The 25843-nt window shown below is 35.9% G+C and overlaps 1 protein-coding gene and 1 long non-coding RNA gene across 2 annotated transcripts in view; both read left to right on the forward strand.

Moving 5' to 3' along the window:
- The first annotated feature begins 1434 nt into the window (after positions 1–1434).
- LOC129656249 (uncharacterized) lies at positions 1435–5354 on the forward strand. Its single transcript, XR_008716301.1, has 3 exons — positions 1435–1570; positions 2120–2284; positions 5217–5354. It is a non-coding gene; the product is annotated as an uncharacterized LOC129656249 (long non-coding RNA).
- Positions 5355–8964: 3610 nt separating this feature from the next.
- Positions 8965–25843, forward strand: part of AGBL4 (AGBL carboxypeptidase 4) — a 1384238-nt gene continuing 1367359 nt past the window's right edge. Inside the window, exons 1-2 of the mRNA XM_055587120.1 lie at positions 8965–8974; positions 18939–19061. Of these exons, the coding sequence (XP_055443095.1) occupies positions 8965–8974; positions 18939–19061 (133 nt within the window). The remainder of the gene's footprint in view (positions 8975–18938; positions 19062–25843) is intronic.

Raw genomic sequence — 25843 nt, forward strand, 5'->3', positions numbered from 1 at the left:
TGGTTTACTATAGGATATTGAATGTAATTCCTCTGCTATACACTAGGACCTGTTGTATTTCTATTTTATATACAGTAGTTTGTATCTACTAATCCCAAATTTATCTGCAATTTATCCTTCCTCTATCATCTTTCCCCTTTGGTAACTGTAAATTTGTTTTCTATCTCTTCAAGTCTTTCTGTTTCATAAATTAATTCATTCATGTCATATTTTAGATTCCACATAGAAGTGGTATCATATAGTATCTGTCTTTCTCTTTCTGACTTCCTTCACTTAGTATGATAATTTCTAGGTCCATCAATGTTGCTGCAAATGGCATTATTTCATTCTTTTTTCTGGCTGAGTAGCATTATGTATATATACCACATCTTTATTGTTCATCTGTCGATGAACATTTAACTTGCTTCCATCTCTAGGAGTGGGATTGCTGGATCATAAGACACTCTGTTTTTAGTTTTTTAAGGAACCTCCATACTTTTTTCCATAGTGGCCACACCAATTTACATTCCCACTAATAGTGTAGGAGGGTTACCTTTTCTCCACATTCTCTCCAGCACTTGTTATTTGTAGACTTTTTGATAATGGCCATTCTGTCTGGTGTGAGGTGGTACCTCATTTGTGGTTTTGTTTGCATTTCTGTAATATTTAGTGATGTTGAGCATCTTTTCATATGCTTGTTGGACATCTGTATGTCTTCTTGGAGAAATGTCCATTGAGGTCTTCTGCCTTTTTTTTTTTTTGATTGGGTTATTTTTTATTGTTATTGCTGAGTTGTATGAGCTGTTTGCATATTTTGGAAATTAAGCCCTTGTCAGTCACATAGTTTATAAATATTGTCTCTCAGTCTGTAGGATGTCCTCTCATTTTTCTTATGGTTTCCTTTGCTTTGCAAAAGCTTGTAAATTTGATTAAGTCCCATTTGCTTATTTTTCTTTTTATTTCTATTGCCTTGGGAGATTGAGCTAAGAAAACATTGGTATGATTGATATCTGAGAATGTTTTGCTTATTCTCTTCTAGTAGTTTTATAGTGCCATGTCTTATATTTAAGTCTTTAAGCCATTTTGAGTGTATGGTATTTTTTGAGTGTATGGTATTTTTGTGTATGGTATGAAGGTGTGTTTTGATTTCATTGATTTACATGCAGCTGTCCAGTGTTCCCTATACCACTTGCTAGAGAGACTGTCTTTTCTCCATTGTATATTCTTGCCTCCTTTGTCGAAGATTAATTGACTGTAGGTGTGTGGGTTTATTTCTGGGCTGTCTATTCTCTTTCATTGATCTGTATGTCTATTTTCGTGCAAATACCATGCTGTTTTGTTAACTAGCTTTTTGTATTACCTGAAGTCTGGGAGAGTTATACCTTCTGATTTGTCTTTTTCCTTAGCATAGCTTTGGCAATTGTGGGTCTTTTATAGTCATTTTGCTTATGGTTTCATATAAATTTTAGGATTATTTGTTTTAGTGTGAGAAATGTCATGGGTAATTTGACAGGAATCACATTAAGGCTGTAAATTACTTTGGATAGTATGGCCATTTTAACAATACCAATTCTTCTAATCCAAGAGCATGGTATATATTTCCATTTCTTTAAATCATCTTCAATTTACTTTGTCAATGTTTTATAGTTCTCAGAATATAAGTCATCTCCTTGGTCAGTTTTATTTCTAAGTTTTTTGAGGGGATGCAATTTTAAAAGGATTTCTTTTTTTTTACTTTCCCTTTCTGATTTGTCATTGTTAGTGTTAAAAAAAAAAGGTGACTGATTTCTGTATGTTAATTTTGTATCCTGCTACCTTACTGAATATGTTTATCATTTCTAGTAGTTTTTGTTTGGAGTCCTTAGGGTTTCTTATATGTACTATCATATCATCTGCATATAATGACAGTTTTACCTTTTCTCTTACAATTTGGATACCTTTTATTTCTTTTTCTTATTTGATTACTGTGGCTGGGATTTCCAATACTTTGTTGAATAAAAGTGGCAAGAGAGGGTATTGTTGTCTTGTTCCAGATTTTAGTGGGAAAGCTTTCAGCTTTTCACCATTGAGTATTATGTTGCCTTTGAGTTTGTCATAAATAACTTTTATTATGTTATATTTCCTCTATGGGCTTCCCCAGTGGCTCAGTGGCAAAGAATTTGCCTGCTGTGCAGGAGCTACAGGAGACATGGGTTCGATCCCTGGGTCCGGAAGATCCCCTGGAGGAGGGCAAGGCAACCCGCTCGAGTATTCTTGCCTGAAGAATCCCATGGATAGAGGAGCCTGATGGACTACAGACTATAGGGTTGCAAAGAGTTGTACACAACTGAATTGACTTAGCATGCATGCACGTATGTTTCCTCTATATCCACATTGATAAGAGTTTTTATCTTGAATGGGTCTTCAATTTTATCAAGTAGTTTTTCTGCATCTTTTGAAATGATCATGTAGTTTTTGTCTTTTCATTTGTTTATATAGTTATCACAATGATTGATTTGCATGTGTGGACTGTTCTTATGACCCTGGGATTTATCCAACTTGACTGTGGTGTATGATCTTTTTTATGTGTTGTTGGATTCAATTTGCTTTTATAATTTTATTTTTTTAAAAAATCTATGTGCTTACTTATTTAAGTGATTTACTTTCTGATTGTGATTTTCTCTTCCTCTAGAGTCTTGCTGCTTTACTATTTAGAGAATAGCTTTCAATATATATGTGTATATATATATATATATATATATATATATTTAAGAATAGGTTTAATATTGCTGAATTCTTTTAGTTTTTGCTTTTCAGAGAAATTCTTCATTATCCTTCTATTTTAAATTATAATCTTGCTGGTTAAAGTATCCTAGGTTGCAAGTGTTTTCCTTTTAAGGGTTTGAATATATCTTGCCACTCCCTTCTGGGCTGTTTCTGTAGAGAAATCAGCTAATAGCCTTGTAATTAACTCTTTGTTTTTCCCTTGCGGCCTTTATTATCCTGTCCTTATCTTTAACTTTTGCCATTTTAAATATGTCTTGGCATAGGTCTGTTTGGGTTCATATTCTTTGGGATCCTCTGTTCTTTGTTTCATTTGGATCATTTGTTTCCTTCTTTGGGTTTGGGAATTTTTCAGCCATAATTTCTTCAAATACATTTTTGGTCCCCTCTTTCTTTTCCTTCTGAGATCCCTATTAAGTGTAAATTGGGACACTTTATATTATCTCAAAGGCATCATCTGTTGCTTTCATTTTTTTTTTTAATTTGTCTTTCTGCTGCCTCGATTGGATAATTTCCATTATTCTATCTTCCAGATCACTTATCTTTCTTCTGTGTTATTAATTCTGCTACTTGTTGCCTTTAGTTCAGCTTTTGTCTCAGGAAATGAATTTTCTAATTTTTCTTGGCTCCTCCTTATAATTTCTAGTTCCTTTTTACAGTAATTTGTATTTCTGTTAGTAGCCATTCTTAATCCCTTCAATATTTTCATTGCATCCTTTTTGAATTTAGTGTCTATTAGACTGGAGAGATCTGTTTCATCATTTATTCTTTCAGGGGAATTCTCTTCGTCTTTTATCTGGGAGTGGTTTCTCTGTTTCTTTATTTTACTTGTATTTCTCTGACTTTGTAAGTTTAGGAGAAACAGTTGTCTACTGTCATCTTAGCAGGGTGTTTTTATGTGGAAGTGTCCCTGTGTGAGTCTAATATTTTTGTTGTGAGGGATGTTTAGTATGGATACCTGCTATGTCTTTCTTAAAAGTGTGCTTTCTTTTCATAATAGTGGGTGTAACTGGTTTTGTGGTGGTCAGAGCCTGTGCTGGACATTGAGGGTCCTTCTCTTTGCTCTGTGGTTGTCACATTGCTGTTGGGGTCAGGGCCTGCTCCCCAGGTTTGGAGTAGACACTCTCAGATCTGTTTCTAAACTGCAGTGTGAGATGGGTGGGGCTCAAGTGCTTCCGCTGGGAGAGGAGCCACTGAGTACTCCACAGGAGCTGTCCATCAGGAACTGCACTCTGGTATCACCTGTCACCTGTTGTGTGGGCTCACAAAGTACAATGCTTTTGACACTGCCCTCAACTCCTCCTCAGCTGTGGGAATTCAGACAATTGGCCCAGGTATCCCTTGGGCACTGTGCTTACAAAATCTCTAGTGCAAATCTGGTTGCACAAAATGGCTGAGGTCAGGATTTGGAACATCCATTAGTCATGTTCCTGGGTCTGCCATGGGAGCCACTTTGTCAGCCCAGACCCTTTCCCCCCTTCTGTGTGCTCCTATAGCAAAGGCGGCAGACACTATTGCTGGACCTGCCCCAGCAACAGGAGCACCTGTAAAACACTCCCACAGGCACTGAGTTTACAAAGCTGTAGCTGCTGGAACGCTCAGATTTCAGCCCTGCTTCCAATGTGTAGTCCCTGGGGAGTGGCTCAGATTTCAGCCTTGCCTTTGAATGTGGGCAAAGAGGTGGAGCCCTGCCTCTGTGAGCATGCTGTGCAAGAGGCTGCTGTGGCAGGGGCCCCATCCCTCCTTTCGTTAACAGTGGAGTTTTAATGTCAGAATCTGGCTCCTTCCTGCACACATCCCGGTTATGGCTTGGACCTCACTCCAACCCCTTCAGGTTGTCTCCGCATAGCCAACCGCAGTCCTTTGTCTAGGTCTGTTGTCTGAAGCCTGAATTTCAGCACTCAGCTATGCCAGGCACACCAGTAGACTTGTGTCTGGGGAGTGTAAGAAGGTGCCCAGGACCCTCTGTGCTGGTCTCTCTGTTCTGACTGCTAAGAGCTGGCTGCTCTGCTCTCCTCTGAGCCTCTGAAGCTCTTTTTCTGTCCTAGCTGATCTCCATGCTGATGAAAAGTTTTCCTGGTTTGAGGGAACTTTTTCACAGCTCCCTCCCAGGGTGCAGGTCCCATCCTGATTTCCATTTTTTCTTTTATCCTCCTGGTTATGTGGTGATTTTTTTCTTGCAATTTTGGTATTATGAGATCTCTACCAGCATTCAGCAGGTATTCTGTGAAAATTGTCCCACATGTAGATGTATTTTTCATGTATTTGTGGGAGGAGATAAACTCCACATCCTTCTCTTCTGCCATCTTTTCCGGCTCTTATTTTCTCTTGAATAAAATCTCTGAACCTCTTTGACTAATCAGTTATTCCTGGGAGATGTGAGAATTTAATGTTGCCAAATTTGAAAGTTGCTGGTTCTTGATTTTTATAATCTTTTCTCTTATATTCACTTATTATCATTGATCCATTTATAGGGGAAATGTACTCTCAAGAATGGGATACAAGAAGTATGGGACTATATCATCTAATTATTCAGCAAGCCTGTACTCTCAAGAATGGGATACAAGAAGTATGGAACTATATCATCTAATTACTCAGCAAGCCTGTGGATATCCCTCATTCTCATGTAACTCTCCATCTCCACTGTTTTTGCGTTAGTTCAGATCCGCATCATTTCAAATGTAGTTTGTTGTGTAGCCTCCTACCTGCACTTTCTGTGCAATCTCATTCCTTTCTAATCCATTGTCCACACTACTGCCAGAGGGGTCTTTCTGTTATACAAAGCACATCCTGTAGTTTCACTGCTTAAGATCCATTAATACTTTCAATTGTTTATGGGATAAGGTACCCATTTCTTAATAAACATATAGGCTTCTTCCTAGTCTGATTTCTGTGTAACTCTCCATGTTGTTCTTTTAAAATCTACAGACCTTTTATTTCAGAATAAGCTGTCCTTTCCAGAATTGGAGCTTCATAACTTGGCTGCCTAATAGACACCTACTTGAGACTCAGTTCAAGTATCACTTGTTACCTTTTCTCTAGAAAACTTTCTGGATTCTTTCCCAACACAGTGGATTTATAAACCTCTTTCTTTAAGTTTCTATTCTACAATGTTGTGTTTGTCTACAATGTTGTGTTAGAGAATGTAAAATGCTTTTTTTATTTTCCTAATTCCCCTTATACTCCTTGGAGGATATCCTATGTCTTATTAATTTCTAGATCTCCAGCATCTAGCACAGTATCAGGCACAGAGTGGACACCCAGTGATTGCTGAAGGTAAATTGAAAACCACCAGGAAGCTTTTCTAGGCCATGGTTTGGAGAATACTGAGCTGGTATTCTTTGAATATTGAATGTGGCAGAAATAGATTAGGAACACCAGCCAGATGTTGTTTTTAAGGGTTCTGTTTTTAGCATGTAAATTAAAATTTCATTTTGAAGTACAAGTCTAATTTGGGAACCAGAATACAGTTGTAGAGCTTGACAAGATTACATATGTAAATTCTCCAAAGGCTGATCTATCATCATGCTTTCCAAAAACAGTGCAGTTTGTGTGGAGTGAGAATGGTCTCCAAGTCTGCATCCCAGACTCCTTGCTCCTTCAGCCCGCCATCTACCTCATTCAGGTTACCATCACTTAACCTTCTATGCTCAAAGTAGCACCACAGAGACAGCTCTCTCCTTTATCTCTGTGAAAATGCTCTAAGCTCTGAGCCCTGAGGCTAGGCTGTATCCTGCCCTGCGTCATATCCTTCAGGGGCAGGGTTTTACTGTTCTAGGATAAAATCTAACTTTCTTAGGTGCTGAAGGCCTTCCATGATCTATTTCCTGTCTCCCTTTCCAGACTCTCATCTTGTTCCTCTATACAGTATCTTCTTGTAACTTCTTTATTTCGCTAATTTTTACATATATTTTTAAGGTTGTTCAGGAAGCCTTCTGTGAGAAAAGTTTAGATGTTACTTCTTTAATGCTCTTGTGGGATACCTTGAGGTTACCTCACATTTCTAATATTTATTACATTATACTATTATGGTTTACTCATTTGCCTTCTCCCACTAATATCCTTGATGGACAGGAAGTTTTAAGATTTTTAATGTTACTAAAACATATCATAGTAGGTGCACAGGAGTAAAAAAAAATTATTTGTTAAATAAATTAATAATTCTATATCAGTAGGCTAGGAATCAATGAAAAATGGCTCACATGTGCTATAGAATAGAATACATTTTTGAAAATTCTTTTTCAATTGAATTTTCAATTTGATAACTATTAAAATTGCTCTATGTCAGACATTTTTTGTTTTACAGTGAATGCAGCTATCTCTATTAATTGCAATCAAAAAGTATATAGTAATCTGCATTATGACTAACAGATAAGTGGAAAGTTAGTGTTTAAGTAACTGGTTGGGGCTTCCCTTGTGGCTTAGCTGGTAAAGAATCTGCCTGCAGTGCAGGAGACCTGGGTTTGATCCCTGGGTTGGGAAGATCTCCTGGAGAAGGGAAAGGCTACCCACTCCAGTGTTCTGGCCTGGAGAATTCCAAGTCCATGCGGTCGCAAAGAGTCAGACATGACTGAGTGACTTTCACACTTCACTTTGGGAAGTGGATGTTAAGGCATATGCAGTTAGCTGTAATACAAAATAGAAAAGGTATCAGTAGAATCCTGGTAAGAGCAGGGGAGGGAGATCATTTACTGCAAAATGTTGGGGAATTGGATGCAAACTACTATTTCAGAGAAAATGGGCCAGCCATTTCTTTTGAAAGGCTGTAGAATGAAAAGAGAAAAGACCATAGCTTGCTGAATTGGGCCTCATCCGTGGTCATACACTTAAAAAGTGACCAAGCAACGATTCAGCCTTTAAGTTCATATTTTTCCAAATCCCATGGTGCCTAACTATGCTGTCTGTACTGATTATTTTTCTTTCTTACAGAAATAGAACATTTGTTTTTCATTATATATCTTATTACCTTCAGGATAGTCCTTAACTAGATAGTCAGTTTTTTGAGAGTGTTGTTATTAGTATTTCCTTAATCTTTTATTGAGTGATGGACTGATTTACAGCTTATTTTTCTTATATATTCTTCTTAGTTCTTGGCACAAGATAGAGTGGGTACAAAAATAGTTCTTCAATACATGAATAGTATTTAAAATACCCTATGATTGAATTTTTTTTTTCAAAGTAGCTCAGTTGTGTCTGGCTCTCTGTGACCCCAGGGACCATACAGTCCGTGGAATTCTCCAGGCCAGAATACTGGAGTGGGTAGCGTTTCTCTTCTCCAGGGGATCTTCCCAACCAGGGATCAAACCCAGGCCTCCAGCATTGCAGGCAGATTCTTTACCATCTGAGCCACCAGGGAAGCCCCTATGATTGATTGTAGCTTAACAAATCTAGACATCATATTTGTATTGTAGATACTAATACATATGTCTAGAAAGGATTAGGATATGTGTATTTAGGAAAATTTTTTTTTTACATTTTTGTTTTTTGAGTCCTTGAAGTATCTCTTGTAAGTATATTTTCAATGAGAACAAACATGGTATATTTTGTAAAATGCTGGGAAGTGATAGCTTATGGTTGATTGATGATCTTGAAGAAGATTTAGTTTTGGGATCAGGGACCAGGCTTGATCACTCAGAGCTTTTGTGTGGCATAAGTTTTATTATAGTGAAAAAGGACAAAGAAAGCTTCTGACATAGACCTCAGAAGGGAGATGGAGAGTGCCGTCACTAGTCTTAGCAAGGGAGCTATGTACTTTTTCAATTGGCTATTAACAATAAATCACAAGAACATCTCAAGGTTGTAAAGGTCTTACCAGATTCTCTCCCACAACATACACCTGAAGATGCCAGGATTAGTCAGAAGGTCCTTAAGAAGGAGAAACATATCCTCAAGCAGGATACATTGTTGTTATGTAATCATTGGTATGGAGTTTAAGGAAGAACATACCCTTGAGCCAGATGAATTGTTTTGTTGTGTAATCTTTAGCTCTGGGCTTAAAGAAAAAACATTTTATGTGACTAAGATGCAGGAATGTAGAAAAAAAAATGTTTGTCTTTTTCTCCTCCTTGAGAACCCCAGACCCCTTTCTCCTCCTTCTTGTCCTCCTCAACCCCAGACTTCTTATCAACCTACCTAAAAATTAACTTTCTCAAAACAAGTTATGTAATGGGTACTAGTTCACTGAGATAAAAGTCCCCAAATGAATAGGTTCTCTTTCCTAAAATGCTCTCAGGTAGGAATTTTCGATTTATTTTCTTGGTCCAGGATTTGTGGGTTAGGCCTCATCTTCAGTGTAATTTTCTCTCAAAATTATGAAGCCTTGGAAATGTTGCTTTATAATGGAACTTTTGACAGATCCCTTTAACTGCATATCACTTATACATAGAGGTAATTTGTTACCTCTTCCAAGGTGTTTGTACCTGAGAGGTGGAATTCATGTTCTATATAAAGGTCAGTTTTAATTAATATGCTGTTTTCCTCATTTTTGACCAATATGAATTGCTTGTAACTTTTGTGTAAAGTAGTTTTCCATGTAGAAATAAAACAAATTGAGACTTTGTTATATCCATCATCAGTACAACCCACTTAAATGTCAAAAATTCTATGTAGCCCAAAAGTTTATTTCTAGTACCTTGGCAGGCCTATTTATTAGAATAAAATAAGATGTAATTATAATATCATTTCATCAGGTACCTCTATAGATATATCTTTTTCCTTCCACAAAATGTGCTCATATTTTTTATTGCTAAATATTTGTTATCAGTGTAGTATTTTTAAAAGCATGTAAATAATAATATTAATAGGATTAGATGTTTCATTAAAGATAAACCACAACTTATTTTATTTTCTCTTTGTCTCTAACTTCCTTAAATTGAAAAACTTCATTGTATTATTCTGTCTCTATGTTTGGACACAAATATTCTACACACTATAATAAGAGTGTTTTATACTCTATAATTTAACTGGATGCTACAACATTCAGTGTTTACTTCAAAGAGTAGGTTTTTGGTAAGACATTCTTTCTGAATTTCTATTTAAATTATGCCTTTCCTTTTCTGAATCCTCCATTATACTTTACAGAGTTGACTCTTCTATTCTTTAGTTAAATACATTTCTTTCAAGATACAGGTGTCTTATTAATAATGAGGATAATAATGATAATGAGGATAATAATAATTATAACTGCTTATTGAGTAAATGCTATGTTCTATGTGATTTACATATTTTTTCTGTACCCTTCAGAACAACATAACCAAACTCTAAGTGAAAGACTTAGAGAGGTTATATTAAATTACTGCATATATATCTGAGTTAGATGGATTCACTCTTAGCTCTATGTGATTTTGAGATCCAAACTCTTACTATTAATTCATACTTCTGTCACTAAATATAGGGATATTTTAAAATAAGGTCAAGAAATTAGAAGTTATTCAATAAGAACAGTTATTTCATTAATCCATGCTACTTTGGATTATTTTATACTACCGTAAATGCCATTCTTTGTTAATGGTTTAATATACATGTATAATTGAGATATAATTTCTCTGAGAATAATAACTTTGCATTTCTCACATTGTGCATTTAGATGATCAAGCATTATGTTGTATTAACATCACAGACTGTAGTATCCCCCTACCCTGGTCTTCCTTTCTGTCTTTATGTCAGTATATGCATATTCTAAGGTGTTTCCCTTTCTTTAACTATTTGATTTCATTATTTTATAACTTTTTATCTTGGTAAAATGTAGATGTAAAGATTCTGTCTGTTGTTTTGATGAATTTAAAATATATGGCATACCCTCTGTGTTGTCAATAGACAAACAAAAACCAATATTCAAATAAATTTCAGCTCTTAAAACTCTTCTTTATTTCAGTAAATTAGTGAGTATTTATAGATTACTGACATTGCGCCAAGCATTGTGTCATATCTAGGATGGAGAGAGAAAGTGGTGATAAAAATAGAAGACATTAGATTCTTCTAATGAGACACCGTACTCACTCAGAGTAAAAAGAAACAAAAAATAAACATACAATAAATCAGTAATAAAAAGGTAAATATGTTTTAAGGAATAAACAAGATGTTGTGGCAATGTAGAGGAACACTGACTGTCAGTGCTTGGGAAATCAGATAAGACTTCCCAGAATAGATAACATTTCATGTAGGTCTACAGGATGAGTAGGAAATTTCCACAAGGAAAAACAGGGATGTGGAAAACATAATGAAGTGAGTGATAATGCTGTTGGTGATGTGATTTTCTAAAATGATGATACTTCTGGATAAAATTATAAACAAATCAATTATAATCTTTCCTTGATTTACATGTTAGTTGCATCTTTGGAAAAATCAGTGTTTATTAAAGCCATGCAAAATACTTTCCACATGTGAAACAGATTCAAAGCTCACATAATTATAAGATTTTGCATGCATGAATATCTGTGTACATAAGGGAGTCAAATCCCTTATGATTATACAGTGAAAATGGCAAATAGATTCAAAGGATTAGATCTGATAGACAGAGTTCCTGAAGAACTATGGACAGAGGTTCATAACATTGTACAGGAGGAGGTGATCGAACCATCTCCAAGAAAAAGAAATGCAAAAAAGCAAAATGGTTGTCTGAGGAGGCCTTACAGATAGCTGAGAAAAGAAGAGAAGCGAAAGGCAAAGGAGAAAAGGAAAGATATACCTATCTGAATGCAGAGTTCCAAAGAATAGCAAGGAGAGATAAGAAAGCCTTCCTCAGTGATCAATGCAAAGAAATAGAGGAAAACAATAGAATGGGAAAGACTAGAGGTCTCTTCAAGAAAATTAGAGATACCAAGGGAACATTTCATGCAAAGATGGATATGATAAAGGACAGAAACAGCAAGGACATAATAGAAGCAGAAAATATTAAGAGGTGGCAAGAATACACAGAAGAACTATACAGAAAAGATCTTAACGACCCAAATAACCACAATGGTGTGATCACTCACCTAGAGCCAGATATCCTGGAATGTGAAGTCAAGTGGGCCTTGTGAAGCATCACTATGATCAAAGCTATTGGAAGTGATGAAATTCCAGTTGAACTATTTCAAATTCTAAAAGATGATGCTTTGAAAATGCTGCACTCACTATGCCAGCAAATTTGGAAAACTCAGCAGTGGGCACGGGACTGGAAAGGTCAGTTTTCATTCCAATCCCAAATAAAGTCAATGCCAAAGAATGTTCAAACTACTGCCCAACTGCACTCATCTCACACACTAGCAAAGTAATGCTTAAAATTCTCCAAGCTAGGCTTCAACAGTATATGAACTGAGAACTTCCAGTTGTTCAAGCTGGATTTAGAAAAGGCAGAGGAACCAGAGATCAAATTGCCAATATCCGTTATAGCAAACAAAAAGCAAGAGAATTCCAGAAAAACATCTACTTCTGCTTTACTGACTATGCCAAAGCCTTTGACTGTGTGGATCACAACAAAGTGTGGAAAGAGATGGGAATAGCAGACCATCTTACCTGCCTCCTGAGAAACCTGTATGCAGGTCAAGAAAGCAACAGTTAGACTGGACATGGAACAACAGACTGATTCCAAATTGGGAAAGCAGTACATCATGGCTGTATATTCTCATCCTGCTCATTTAACTTCTATGCAGAGTACATCATGCAAAATGCTGGGCTGGATGAAGCACAAGCTGGAATCAAGATTGCTGGGAGAAATATCAATAACCTCAGATATGCAGATGACACTACTGTTATGGTAGAAACTGAAGGGGAACTAAAGAGCCTCTTGAGGAAGGTGCCTGAGAAGAGTGAAAATGCTGCCTTAAAAGTCAACATTCAAAAAACGAAGATCATGGCATCTGGTCCCATCACTTCATGGCAAATCGATGGGGAAACAATGGAATTAGTGACCAACTTTATTTTCTTGGGCTCCAAAATCACTGCAGATGTTGACTGCAGCCATGAAATTAAAAGACACTTGGTCCTTGAAACAAAAACTATGGCAAACCTAGACAGCATGTTAAAAAGCAGAGACATTACTTTGATGACAAAGATCTGTATAGTCTAAGCTATGGTTTTTCCAGTAGTCATGTATGGATGTGGAGAAGACTGGCACCCCACTCCAGTACTCTTGCCTGGAAAATCCCATGGACAGGGGAGCCTGGTGGGCTGCCGTGTATGGGGTCGCACAGAGTCGGACATGACTGAAGCAACTTAGCAGCAGCAACAGCATGTATGGATGTGAGAGTTGGACCATAAAGAAGGCTGGGCATTGAATAATTGATGCTTTTGAACTGTGGTGTTGGAGAAGACTCTTGGGAGTCCCTTGGACTGCACTGAGATCAAACCAGTCAATCCTAAAGGAAATCAGTTCTGAATATTCCTTGGAAGGACTGACACTGAAGCTGTAGCCCCAATCCTTTGGCCACCTGATGCAAAGAACCTACTTATTGGAAAAGACTCTGATGCTGGGAAAGATTGAAGGCAGGAGGAGAAGGGGATGACAGAGGATGAGATGGTTGGATGGCATCATCGACTCAATGGACATGCGTTTGAGCAAGCTCTGGGATATGGCGAAGGACAGGGAAGCCTGGCTGCATTCCATGGGGTCACAAAGAGTTGGATACGACTGAGTGATTGAACAAGAACAAATCTGTGTGCATGAATATGTGAGTATATCTGACACTTGGAAGTCATACTGGACTTTTCTCTACTTTGTACTACATGTAGCATTCCTCGTCTCTACTACTCAAGTGCCATCAGTGCTCTTTCATCCTTATGAAAACAAGCAAAAATGCCTTAACAAATTTCTAAAATGCCCCCTAGGTATACTGCTCACAACGATAACCACCTCAAATGAATAATTAAAATAAGAATAATAAAATATATATTTAAAAATAAAATGACATTCTCTTTTTAGAGAAGGCGATAATCATTTACATAAACTATTTCTTTATCTTTCATATAAGAGTTTTGATAGATACCATTTGATGTTGATAAACTAAAATAATATAAAAATAAAGATATTGTGTAGAATAATATCTGAGAAACTAAAAACTGAAGTGGTTAAGAACATTTTAATCTAGGGACTGAGAATTGGGTTTGAGAGATATTAGTCATAGGATAATTTTACTTTACATATTTGTATAACATCTATATATAAATGTGTATTTGTATAATATGTGATGTGAAAATAAATTCTTGCTCTTTTACTTTTTAACATTTAAAAATAATTGTTTTGAGATAAGTTTATCCATAACAAAAATGTACCTGTTTTACCTATGCAATTTAGTGAGTTTGGAAAATATATAATATAAACCCACCACCATCACATACATATGAAGTTCATTTTTTTTCCTGAAAAGTTAAGTTCTTCAAGCACTATTTGTTTTACAAGTTGCTTTTTCTATATTAAATCATCCTTGCATCTTTGTTCAAACTTAATTGACCAAATGTATATGGATGTATTTCTTCACTCTATAATCTGATCCACTTATTTATATGACTTTCCTGTAAGTCTTATTATCATATAAGTTCTTCAACTCTTATTTTTCATAATTGTATTCAGTATTTCAGGTCCTTTGAGTTTCCATATAAACTTTAGAGTCAGTTTGTTGATTTCTTGGGATAAGTCCTGCTGAGATTTTGATTGGTATTGCATTTAATCTAGAGATCAGTTTTTGGAAAGTTGTCACTTTAATAATAATGAGTTCTCTAATCCATGAACATGATATATCTTGATATTTAATTGGGTCTTCCTTAATATGTATCAGCAATTTTTATTTTTTATTTTTCAATATACAGTTCTTATATATAATTTGTTAAATTTAAGCCTTGTTATTTTGTGTTTTTGATGGTATTGTAAGTGGTATGGTGTTTAAAATTTCATTTTCCAGTTGTTCATGGCTAGTACCTTTCTGGAATCTCTACTTAATCTCCTAAATTTTCAACATGGATTCTTCACTGTGGATGGTTGCATGTTGAATGTTTCCCAGCACTGTGCACCTTGGAAATTACAACTTCCTGGTCATTCTTTGACTGGTCTCATGGAATTTTATTCTATATGGCTTAGCATTCAGACAGTCTTAAACAGATTGCTATACATTTTAGATGCTCTGACTCTCATAGCAGTCTCCTCTTCAATAGTCTGACCTTCAGACTTTCCTCATCCCTCTCCAAACTCTTACTTCTGTCTTTTCAACACACTAAATCACCCTGTTGTACTTGGGAACCCTCTTCTCCCTGTACAATAGATCAGAAAGTATCACTAATCTAAAAGCTAGTATTATCGTTAGGCTCACCTAATTCCCCCCCCTTTTTCAGGTGTCTCAGTTTGGTGCTGCTTATCATTTAACTCTGAGAAGAGTTGTTTTGTATGTATTTGTCCAATTTTCGAGTTGTTTGTGATGGAATTATGGATCTATTCTTAGTTACTGTCTCATGGCTAGCAGTTGTCATATTAGTAAGTGCTTTCCTCTCTATCTCTGTAAGTACCTTAAGGGATTTCCAGGAAGAGTTTTCAAGTCACTGTGGTACACATCCACCCCTAACCACACATGCTGCATATTTACCACTCTGGCAAATGAAAGCAATGTATGTATAACTCTGCTGAGATAGTCAGGGGTCAAAGAAGATTTCAGAGTTTTGACTGTATTATACATTTGATTGTACAATCTGATTGACTAAATTGTGGTCAACTCCTCTTCTTATCTGCAGTCCCTGACAACCACTGATTTTTGTTTTTCTAACATTTAATATTTTAATCATTTAACTGTACAATTCAGTGGCATTAAGTACACAGACTCTATTGTGTAACCACCACCACTAACCTTTTCTAGAACCTTTTCATCATCTCAAACAGAAACTCTCTCTAACTATTAAATAATAACTCCCATTCCTTCCTGTGTCCAGCTGCTGGTAACCTCTATTTTACTTTCTTTCTCTATGAATTTGCCTATTCTAGGTATATAAGTGGGAATCATACAGTATTTGTCCTTGTCTGGTTTATATCATTTTACATAATGTTTTCAAGGTTCATACATGTTGTATCTTAGAATTTCATTCCTTTCCATGGCTGAATAATATTTCATTTTATATATATCTATATACCATTGTTGTTCAGTCGCTAAGTTGTCTGACTCTTTGCAACCCCATGGACTGCAGCATGCCAGGTTTCCTTGTCCTTCACTATCTCCTGGAGTTTGCTTAAGCTCATGTCCTTTGAGTTCTGCCACCCAATCATCTCATCCTTTGTTGACCTCTTCTCTTCCTGCCCTCATTCTTTCCCAACATCAGGGTCTTTTCCAATGAGTCAGCTTTTTGCATCAGGTGGCCAAAATAGTGGAGCTTCAGCTTCAGTACCAGTCCTTCAAGTGAATATTCAGGGTTGATTTCCTTTAGGATTGACTGGTTTGATCTCCTTGCTGCCCAAGGAACTCTCAAGTGTCTTCTCCAGCTCCACAATTCAAAAGCCTCAATTCTTCAGTGCTCAGCCTTTTTTATGGTTCAACTCTCACGTCTGTACATGACTACTGGAAAACCCATAGCTTAGACTATACAGGCCTTTTTTGGTGAAGTGATGTCTCTCCTTTATAATATGCTGCCTAGGTTTGTCATAGCTTTTCTTGCAAGGAACCAGCACCTTTTAATTTCATGGCTGCAGTCACCATCACAGTGATTTTAGAGCCCAGAAAATAAAATCTGCCACTGTTTCAACTTTTTTTCCATCTATTTGCCATGAAGTGTTGGGACAGGATTCCATAATCTTAGTTTTTTTAATGTTGAGTTTTAAACCAGGCTTTTCACTCTTTTCTTTCACCCTCATCAAGAGACTATTTAGTTCCTCTTCATTTTCTGGCATTAGGGTGGTATCATCTACTTATCTGAGGTTGTTGATATTTCTCTCGGCAATCTTGATTCCAGCTGGTGATTCGTCCAGCCCAGCATTTCACATGATGTACTCTGCATATAAGTCAATAAGCAGGGTGACAGTGTATAGCCTTGATGTACTCTTTTCCCAGTTTTGAACCAATCCGTTGTTCCATGTCCAGTTCTAACTGTTGGTTCTTGATCTGAAACAGGTTTCTCAAGAGTCAGATAAAGTGGTCTGGTATTCCCATCTCTTTAAGAATTTCCCACAGTTTGTTGTGATCCACACAGTCAATGGCTTTAGGTTGTCAATGAAGCAGAAGTAAATGCTTTTTTCTTTGGAGGTGGGCTATTCCCTGGCTTTTTTAATGATCCAGCAGGTGTTGGTAATTTGATCTCTAGTTTCTCTGTCTTTTCTAAATCCAGCTTGTACATCTGAAAGTCCTCATTGCATGTACAGCTGAAGCCTAACTTGAAGGATTTTGAGCATATTGTTGATAGCATGTGAAATGAGTACAACTGTACAGTAGTTTGAACATTTTTTGACATTGTATTTATTTGGGATTGGAATGAAAATGGACCTTTCTCAGTCCTGTGACCACTGGTGAGTTTTCCAAATTTGCTGGCGTATTGAATGCAGCACTTTAACAGCATCATCTTTTAGGATTTGAAGTAGCTCAGCTGGATTTCCATCACCTCTACTAGCTTTATTCTTAGTAATGCTTCCTAAGGCCCGCTTGACTTCACAGACCAGGATGTCTGGCTCTCGGTGAGTGACTTCTGTCTTAGTCAGGCGTTAAGCTCGGTTTAGTTTCATTCTCCACTTTTAATTCTACCTTGAATCTTTGATATGCTTTGTGAATGATTTTTACTCCTCCTCCAAGGTTTGAGCCCTTCAATAATGTTGATATATTGTCTTAGTCCCAGGACGGTTTGCTGCTCTTCCCTTAAATGTAGAGAATTTTTTTCATTTTAATACTTCTCCTCTTAAAATAAGTCTCACTTGCGCATGGGGGTTACAAAGTTTGTTGTTCTTCCCTAGTGACTTAGGCCTCCTGGCGTGCTACGATTTATGGGGTCTCAAAGAGTCGGACACGACTGAGTGACTGATCTCATCTGATCTGAGTGACTTAGGGCCTTTTTTCTATAGGGAAAATGATATTTGTTGGGCCATTCTCCCTTTGCAGGTCTGAATCACAAAGAAAGGCATTTTCTAGTCTTCTGCCTTGCTTCTAATCTTTCTCCTAAACGCTTGATGAAGGCTTGTGTAGGAGAGTCTCCCAGTGCTGTGAATTTCCTTTTGTGTCTGTGACTCCCAGGGGTTCTACTCTCTCTTGTTCCCCAAACTTACCTTAAATGATTTTTTAAAAATTAACTTCTTTTTAGTCATTTGTATGGGGCCCACCATTTCTTTCTCCTGTGCTCCAATACAGAGGAGTCAGTGCTTGCTTCTCATCCCTTTTTGGTAGAGCCTGACTTTTCTTGGATATTAGAATTTCAGTTACCCTACAACTCAGTTCTCTCATAGATTTTTAAAAAAAATATAAATTTATTTATTTTAATTGGAGGCTAATTACTTTACAGTATTGTATTGATTTTGCCATACATCAACATGAATCCTCCACGGGTACACACGTGTTCCCCATCCTGAACCCCCCTCCCACCTCCCTCCCTGTACCACCCCTCTGGTCTTTATAAGTTATTTTTTGTTCTTTACTGGGATTTTTATGCTAAGATGGAAAAGATGATCTTTCCAGCTTTCTACATTCTAAATGGAAGTGAAACTTCTAAAACAAAAAAATTTAAGTTCCTGTTAGGAAATATAGCTTTTATACTAAGTCAGTGTTTCTCAAATTATTTCTGGTATTGGTATATTAGGTATTTATAATACTAGTTATAGAACTGTTGCTTTACTCACAATAAAATAGCTATTTGTAACAAGTTAAATGTTACCATTTATTTACATAATTGATGAAATTTAATGAACGTCTTTTGTATTTCATTGGTTATACGAGATATTTTTCATACCTAATTCTCATAACACAGTTTTGAAATATGGACTTTACCATTCCTTTTTATGGATGAGAGAAACTGAGGCTTAAAATGATTAAGCTGATTGCCTTGTGTCACGGAGAATTAATATGTAGTAGAGATGAGATTTGAGTCCATATCTTTCTGATTTAAAAATCTGTTCTCTTTCTACTTCATCACAATATATTGTTAATTTCTTTAGTGCCTGGATAAGCACTGAATTACAGGGGGAATGTAATGATAAAATTTTTGCTGGACTTGTGTTACTAAATGCATTTTGATTTCTGCTTAACAAGAGCCAATTTTTTGAACAATAGGCAGTGATATGGGAAATGATGATGCCATCGGAGGGAATGTGAGCAAATATGTGGTGCTTCCAACTGGATACTGTGGACAGCCCAAGAAAGGACATCTTATCTTTGATGCTTGCTTTGAAAGTGGTGAGTGTATCAAAGACCTTTTGTTTTGAGATTGTCTAGTGAGGTTTTTTTTTAGAATCTTACTCCATATGACCATTTAGTGTGATTCAACCCTTTTAATTTTTTTTACCATAGTGAAATAAGTTGTGAGTGAAAAATCAAATTTGAATGAATTAACTTGGAAATACTTAAATTGAAACACAATAAATGTTTTTGTTGTTATAAATGATTAGAAAAATAATGATAGTACTAATGAACATTTATAGAGGACTTTATATTTTATCAAATGCTTATCTAGATATTATTTCTTTTGGGTAAAACTAATATAATTTGACTACTTGATAAATGATTGCTATCGTATATCTACTATATGGTTCTTAGTCATTCTGAGAGGAGGCTTCTCTATAAAAAAAAGTTAAAGAATAGATTCAGTTGAATAAAACAGGAAAATTAATATACTTCATACATAGCAAATGCTATGAGAATTCTGATAGGGGAACTCAGGGCTTGATTGTGAACTTCCATCCAGTAGTAACTGAATCTTGTTAACTTCCTTGAGCCTCACACTCTGAATGGAATGTAAGCATATAGTGTGTATTCAGAATATGTTGAAAATACTAATGAGAAATTAAACATAATTTTGTTTAAAAAATAATTGTTGATTATTTTGGGTTTTGAATGTTGTGCTTGCACGTGTGTGGGTATGCATGATTGAAGGGACATTTTAGTTTATGAAAGTTCTCTGAACCCTAAGAAAACCATGGCTGTTTATACCAAAAACTGAAAAAGTGTTTATGCAGGATTTTCCCTTTTGTTTATTCTATGTTGTTTTAATATTTTAGGGCTTCCTTTATAAAGAACCATAAACTGATTGACTTAAAAAACAGAAATTTAATATTTCAGAATTCTGGAGGACAGAAGTCTGAGATTGAGATGTTGACAGGGTTGGTTCATTCTAAGGGTTGCGAAGAAGAATCTGTTTAGTGTCTCTCCCCTAGCTTACTGTAGTTTGCTAGCAATCTTTGGTGTTCCTTGGTCTGTAGAAATACCATCCTGATTTCTGCCTTCATTTTCACAGGCATTCTCTGTGTGTACATGTCTGTCTCTAAATATTCCCTTTTTATAAGGATATCAGTCATATTGGACTAGGGCCTACTCTAATGACCTGATTTGAACATGATTCCTTCTATAGAAAACCTGTCTCTTAGTAGAGTCACAGGGTTAAGACATCAATATACAAATTTTGGGGAGATGTAATTTAATCCATAACACAGTATTGTAGTGTTGTCTTTCCAGTCAGACTTGAACACTGTCAACATAATTTGGAACAACGTATTGTACTTTCTTTGAATCTTGTATAGCTGTCCTTTGGTGCCTGGGTAGGATTGGTTCTAGGACCCGTGTGGATGCCAAAATCCACATATATGCAAGTCCTTCATATAAAATGATGTCATATTTGTGTGTAACCTATGCACATCCTCCTGTATACTTTATTGTCTCTAGATTACTTATAATAATATCTTATGCAGTGTAAATGCTATGTAAGTAGTTACCAGCAAGTGGCAAATTCAAGTTTTGCCTTCTGGCACTTTGGAATTGAAAAAAACAAAATTTGATCCTTGGTTCACTGAATCTGGGGATGTGGAACCCATGGATATGGAGGGCTGAGTTCATGTGGGTGAAGTTTATTGCCTTTAGATAGGCTTCCATTTTCTTTCTTTCAGAGTTGTGTAATATGTAAGGTGCACATTATAATATGTAAAATATGTAATATGCACATTACCTGTTCCTAAGCTGGTGGATAACTAATCTGTATTTCTTATGAGAAATAAGATCTATAGGTCAAATATGAACTTTCCTATGAATTCCTGATATGTTTTCTTTCCATATGCCCTTCCATTTAAGTATTATTTTCCCTGGAAAAACATCTACACCACCCTAATTTTATCTCTTCAGAGACACCTGACATTTTTTATGATTTTTAAAAGTTTCTGTTGCTCTTTTCTTCTAGACTATAACCTGCTTCTGGGTAGAATCTGAATATGGTTAATCCATGTCCTCTTGTTGAACCAGGTAGAGTGCTTACAAAATTAAGCAAAAATTAATTCTGTATTTGTTGAATGAAGTAGTTTAAACAACAGAAGTTTGTGGAAAGATTAATTTTCTGATAGGCTTGATGAAAAAGCCATATTTGATTGCTCACTATTATCTAGCCCACCAACTAGTCCAACCAGTTATCTAATTTCTAGTCCAACTTCTCTAGTCTGACTTAGTTGTCCTAGTTCAACTTCTCTCAAGCCTTCATACTTTTGTGGATGCTATTTTCTCTGTGTCCCAGATTCTTTGTTTACTTTGTAAAATGTTAATTTAGATTCAGGCCTGTATTTCTTTCTCTGAGAAACAGTACCTCTTAGGCAGATTTGACTATCTCTACCTATATGTTTGCAGGCACCTTTCCTGTGACTTACAGGCCTTTTCCATGATAGCTTTTATTGCATTGCAGTCATTTAATAATCTCTTTTTCCTTATCGCTAAAAATTCCTTGAGGTCAGTGACGGTTTCTTATTAATTTTTGTTCTGCCATCTATGGGGTTGCACAGAGTTGGACACGACTGAAGCAACTTAGCAGCAGCAGCAGCAGCAGCAGCAGTACCTAGTGTACTACCAGAAACTGACTCTGATGAAACGGAATTATATGATTTATCTGACAGATATTTCAAAGTAACTGTCATAAAGATTTTTGCCAAAATCAAGAAAACATTGCATGAACCAAGTGAGAATTTCAACAAAGAGATGGATAATACTGAAAGTACCAAATAGAAAGCATGACGTTAAAGAACACAGTAACTGAACTGAAAAGATTTCCTAGAAGACTTCAACATCAGACTGAAGTAGAAGAAAGGAGCAGAGAATTTGAATACACATCATTGGAAATGATTTCATCAGAGGAATAAAGGTAAAAAGAATGAAATAGAGTGAAGAAAGCCTAATGGACTTATGGGATACCATAGAACATATCACTATACTCATTATGAGAGCTCCAGAAGAAGAAAAGAGATAGAGAGGAAGAACCAAAGGAATTTTAAAGGAGGGAAGACATAGAATAAAATAATCTTCATAAAGTGAGATTTTAAGATTAATAAAAATATTTTACATTTAAAAAATTTTAACGATAGCAATAAGAACATTAAGGGAAAAAACCAATAATAATATTTTTTTTTACTTATTGTTTAACCATACCCTGTAAGAAATGATGGATTTACGTAATTTATCTCATTTAACACACACAAGCCTTCTGAGATATTATATCTCTACTTGTAAGTGAGGAAGCTGATACTCAAAAATGTAAAGTTATTTACTTTGAATTACACGGCTAACAAGTGGTGTAGTCAAATTTGAAACTGAGAATTTCCTGACTCCAAAGGCCATATTTTTATATATGTATTACATATATGTATTACCTTATTATAGGTCAACTTATGGCATATGGATAATAGACATATTGTTGAAAATTTATCATTAGGTGAAAAGATATATAGGAAAAGGTGTTATGATAAATAAAAAAGAAAAGTTTACTGTTTTAAAATAAGCCATCCAAATAAATACTATGTTTGGTTACCATCGTATGATATTTGAGTTTTATTTTATTATTGATATGCATATACATGTATTGATTATGAAAAGGGCACTATAATTCACTCTTCAGGTTAATTGGTTAGCCTGAGAGATTTAGTATGTAGCATTAAATTATTGTGGCATGGAAAAGAGTCAGTGAAATAAAGATATGGGTCAGTTGTTTATCACTTTAAAAATCTATCACTTGAAACAATGGAAATAAAAACTTAAAGCATTTTATTTTTAATTCCCCCAGTTGATTTTTCTACATGTATTTATATAATCTTTCAAGATTAATGAAATATTAATTAATTTTATTTCCTTTTAAAAGAAAATAAAATACTCTTTATTCTTGATGCAGCATGAAAATATGCTATAACTGCATTAGAAATCAGGGTTTTTAGCTTAATGCCTCAGTTAAACCTTTTCTTTTTAGATATGCAGTTGACTGATACATTTTTTTTTTAAACTTTATTGAGGAATAATTGACAAATATAATTGTGTGTATTTAAAGTGTATGGTGTGATGATGTGATGATTTGATATACATGTATATTGTAGAATAATTAGCAAGACCATGATAATTAACACATCCATTACCTTACATAGTCAACATAAGCATCTCCTTTTTTCTCCCTGTAGTAAGTATGCTTAAGATGTTAGCAGATATACAATGGAGAAAAGATAGTCTCTTCAACAAGTGGTGCTAGGAAAACTGATTAACTATGTGAAAAGAATGAAACTAGAACACTTTCTAATATCATAAACCAAAATAAACTCAAAATGGATTAAACACCTAAATGTAAGACCAGAAGCTATAAAACTCTTAGAGGAAAACAAGCAGAACACTCTCTATCATAAATCACAGCTGAGATCCTCTATGACCCACCTCCCACAATAATGGAAATAAAAACAACAATAAACAAATGGGACCTAATTAAACTTAAATGCTTTTGCACAACAAAGGAAACTGTAAGCAAGGTGATGACAGCCCTCAGAATGGGAAAAAATAATAGCAAATGAAACAACTGACAAAGATTAATCTCCAAAATATACAAGCAGTTCTTGCAGCTCAATACTAGAAAAACGAACAAGCCAATCAAAAAGTGGGCAAAAGACCTAAACAGACGTTTTTCCAAAGAAGACATACAGATGACTAATAAACACGTGAAAAGATGCTCAGCTTCACTCATTATTAGAGAAATGCAAATCAAAATCACGAGATATCATCTCACACGTCAGAATGGCTATCGTCAAAAAGTCTACAAACAATATTGTTTGTTTTGTTTTTGTTGCTTTATTCCCCAGTTGGCACCTTGCTTTAGTTTTGTTTTCCAGTTTGTGCTGTAGTTAGTATTGTTTTTAACTGGTTGATACCATTTTTGTTTTCCTTTGCTTGCTGGGTCAGTCTATTGTACTTCATTTCTTTTTTGGACTGTTTTGATTTTGTTTATAGATGTATATGTATGTGTGTATATTCCATTATTTTAGTTATTATTTGCCTGATTTTGTAATTGCCATTTGTCTGGGGTGCCTCTTTTCTTTCTTGTTTTTGGGTGTTTGTTTTAATCCCATTTAATGCCATAACAAACCACCTGTGGAATCTCCATTCTCTGGCCAGAGATCAAGCCCTGAGCCTTTGGAGTGGGAGTGCTGACTCGAAGACCCTAGACTACCAGAGAACTCCTAGGGAGTATTAATTAGTGAGAACGCCCACAAAGGCAACCACCTGTATACAAGACCTGGCATCACTCAACTTCCAGCAGCATCCTGTGCAGGAGGCCTTATCCAAACAACCAACAAGACAAAAATACAAACCAAACAATCAGCAGACAGGATTACCACCTCACACAGCCATGCCTATGAGAGGGGAAAAAAAAAATTGCCTCCTCCAACCTGAACACAAGCACAGGTAATACCCTACACGAAGCTTACACAAACCACAGGACCAACCTTACCCACAGAGGGAAAAAGCCAAAAGGAAGAAAGAATTCAGCCTCGAGGTCTGGGGAAAGAAGACCTCAAACACAATAAGTTAAAAAAAAAGAAAAGGCAAAGGCAGAGAAATACTGTGCAAATGAAGGAACAACCTGGAAACACACAGTCCAAATAAATGAAGAGGAAATAGGCAAACTACTTGAAAAAGAATTCAGAGTAATGATAGTAAAGAGGATCCAAAACCTTAAGAATAGAATGGAGAAAATGCAAGAATCAATTAACACACTTAACAAAAATCTAGACGATATAAAGAATAAACAAACAGAGACAACACATTTACTGAAATTTAAAAGACTCTAGAAGGAATCAATATCAGAATATTTGAGTCAGAAGAATGGATAAGTGAGCGGGAAGATAGAATGGTGGAAATAACTCCTGAAGAGTTATAAAGTAAATTTATAAAATTATAAAGTAAACAGAATGAAAAAAACTTACGATAGTCTCAGAGACCTCTGGGACAGCATTAAACATGCAAACATTCGAATTATAGGGGTCCTAGAAGAAGAAGAGAAAAGGAAACGGTATGAGAAAATTTTTGAAGAGATTATAGTCCAAACTTTCCCCAACATGGGAAAGGAAATAATCAAGTCCAAGAAGCACAGAGAATTCCATCCAGGATAAACCCAAGGAGAAACACACTAAGACTAATCAAACTAACAAAGATTAAATACAAAGAAAGAATATTAAAAGCAGCAAGGGAAAAGCAACAAGTAACATACAAGGGAAACCCCATATGTTTAATTGCTGATCTTTCAGTGAAAACTCTTCAGGCCAGAAAGGAATGTGAAGTGAAAGTTGCTCAGTCGTGTCCCACTCTTTGCAACCCCATGGACTACACAGTCCATGGAATTCTCCAGGCAAGAATACTGGAGTGGGTAGCCTTTCTCTTCTCCAGGGGATCTTCCCAACCCAAGGATTGAACCCAGGTCTCCCACATTGCAGGCAGATTCTTTACCAGCTGAACCACAAGTGAAGCCCAAGAATACTGGAGTGGGTAGCCCATCCTTTTTCCAGCAGATCTTCCCGACCTAGGGATCGAACTGGGGTCTCCTGCATTACAGGTAAATTCTTTACTGACTGAGCTATCAGAAAGGAATCACAGGATATATTTAAAGTACTGAAGGAAAGAATCTACAGTCAAGATTACTGTACCCAGCAAGGATCTCATTCAGAATTGATGGAGATATCAAA

The sequence above is a fragment of the Bubalus kerabau genome, chromosome 6 (genome assembly GCF_029407905.1).
Source record: "Bubalus kerabau isolate K-KA32 ecotype Philippines breed swamp buffalo chromosome 6, PCC_UOA_SB_1v2, whole genome shotgun sequence".
NCBI lineage: Eukaryota > Metazoa > Chordata > Mammalia > Artiodactyla > Bovidae > Bubalus > Bubalus kerabau.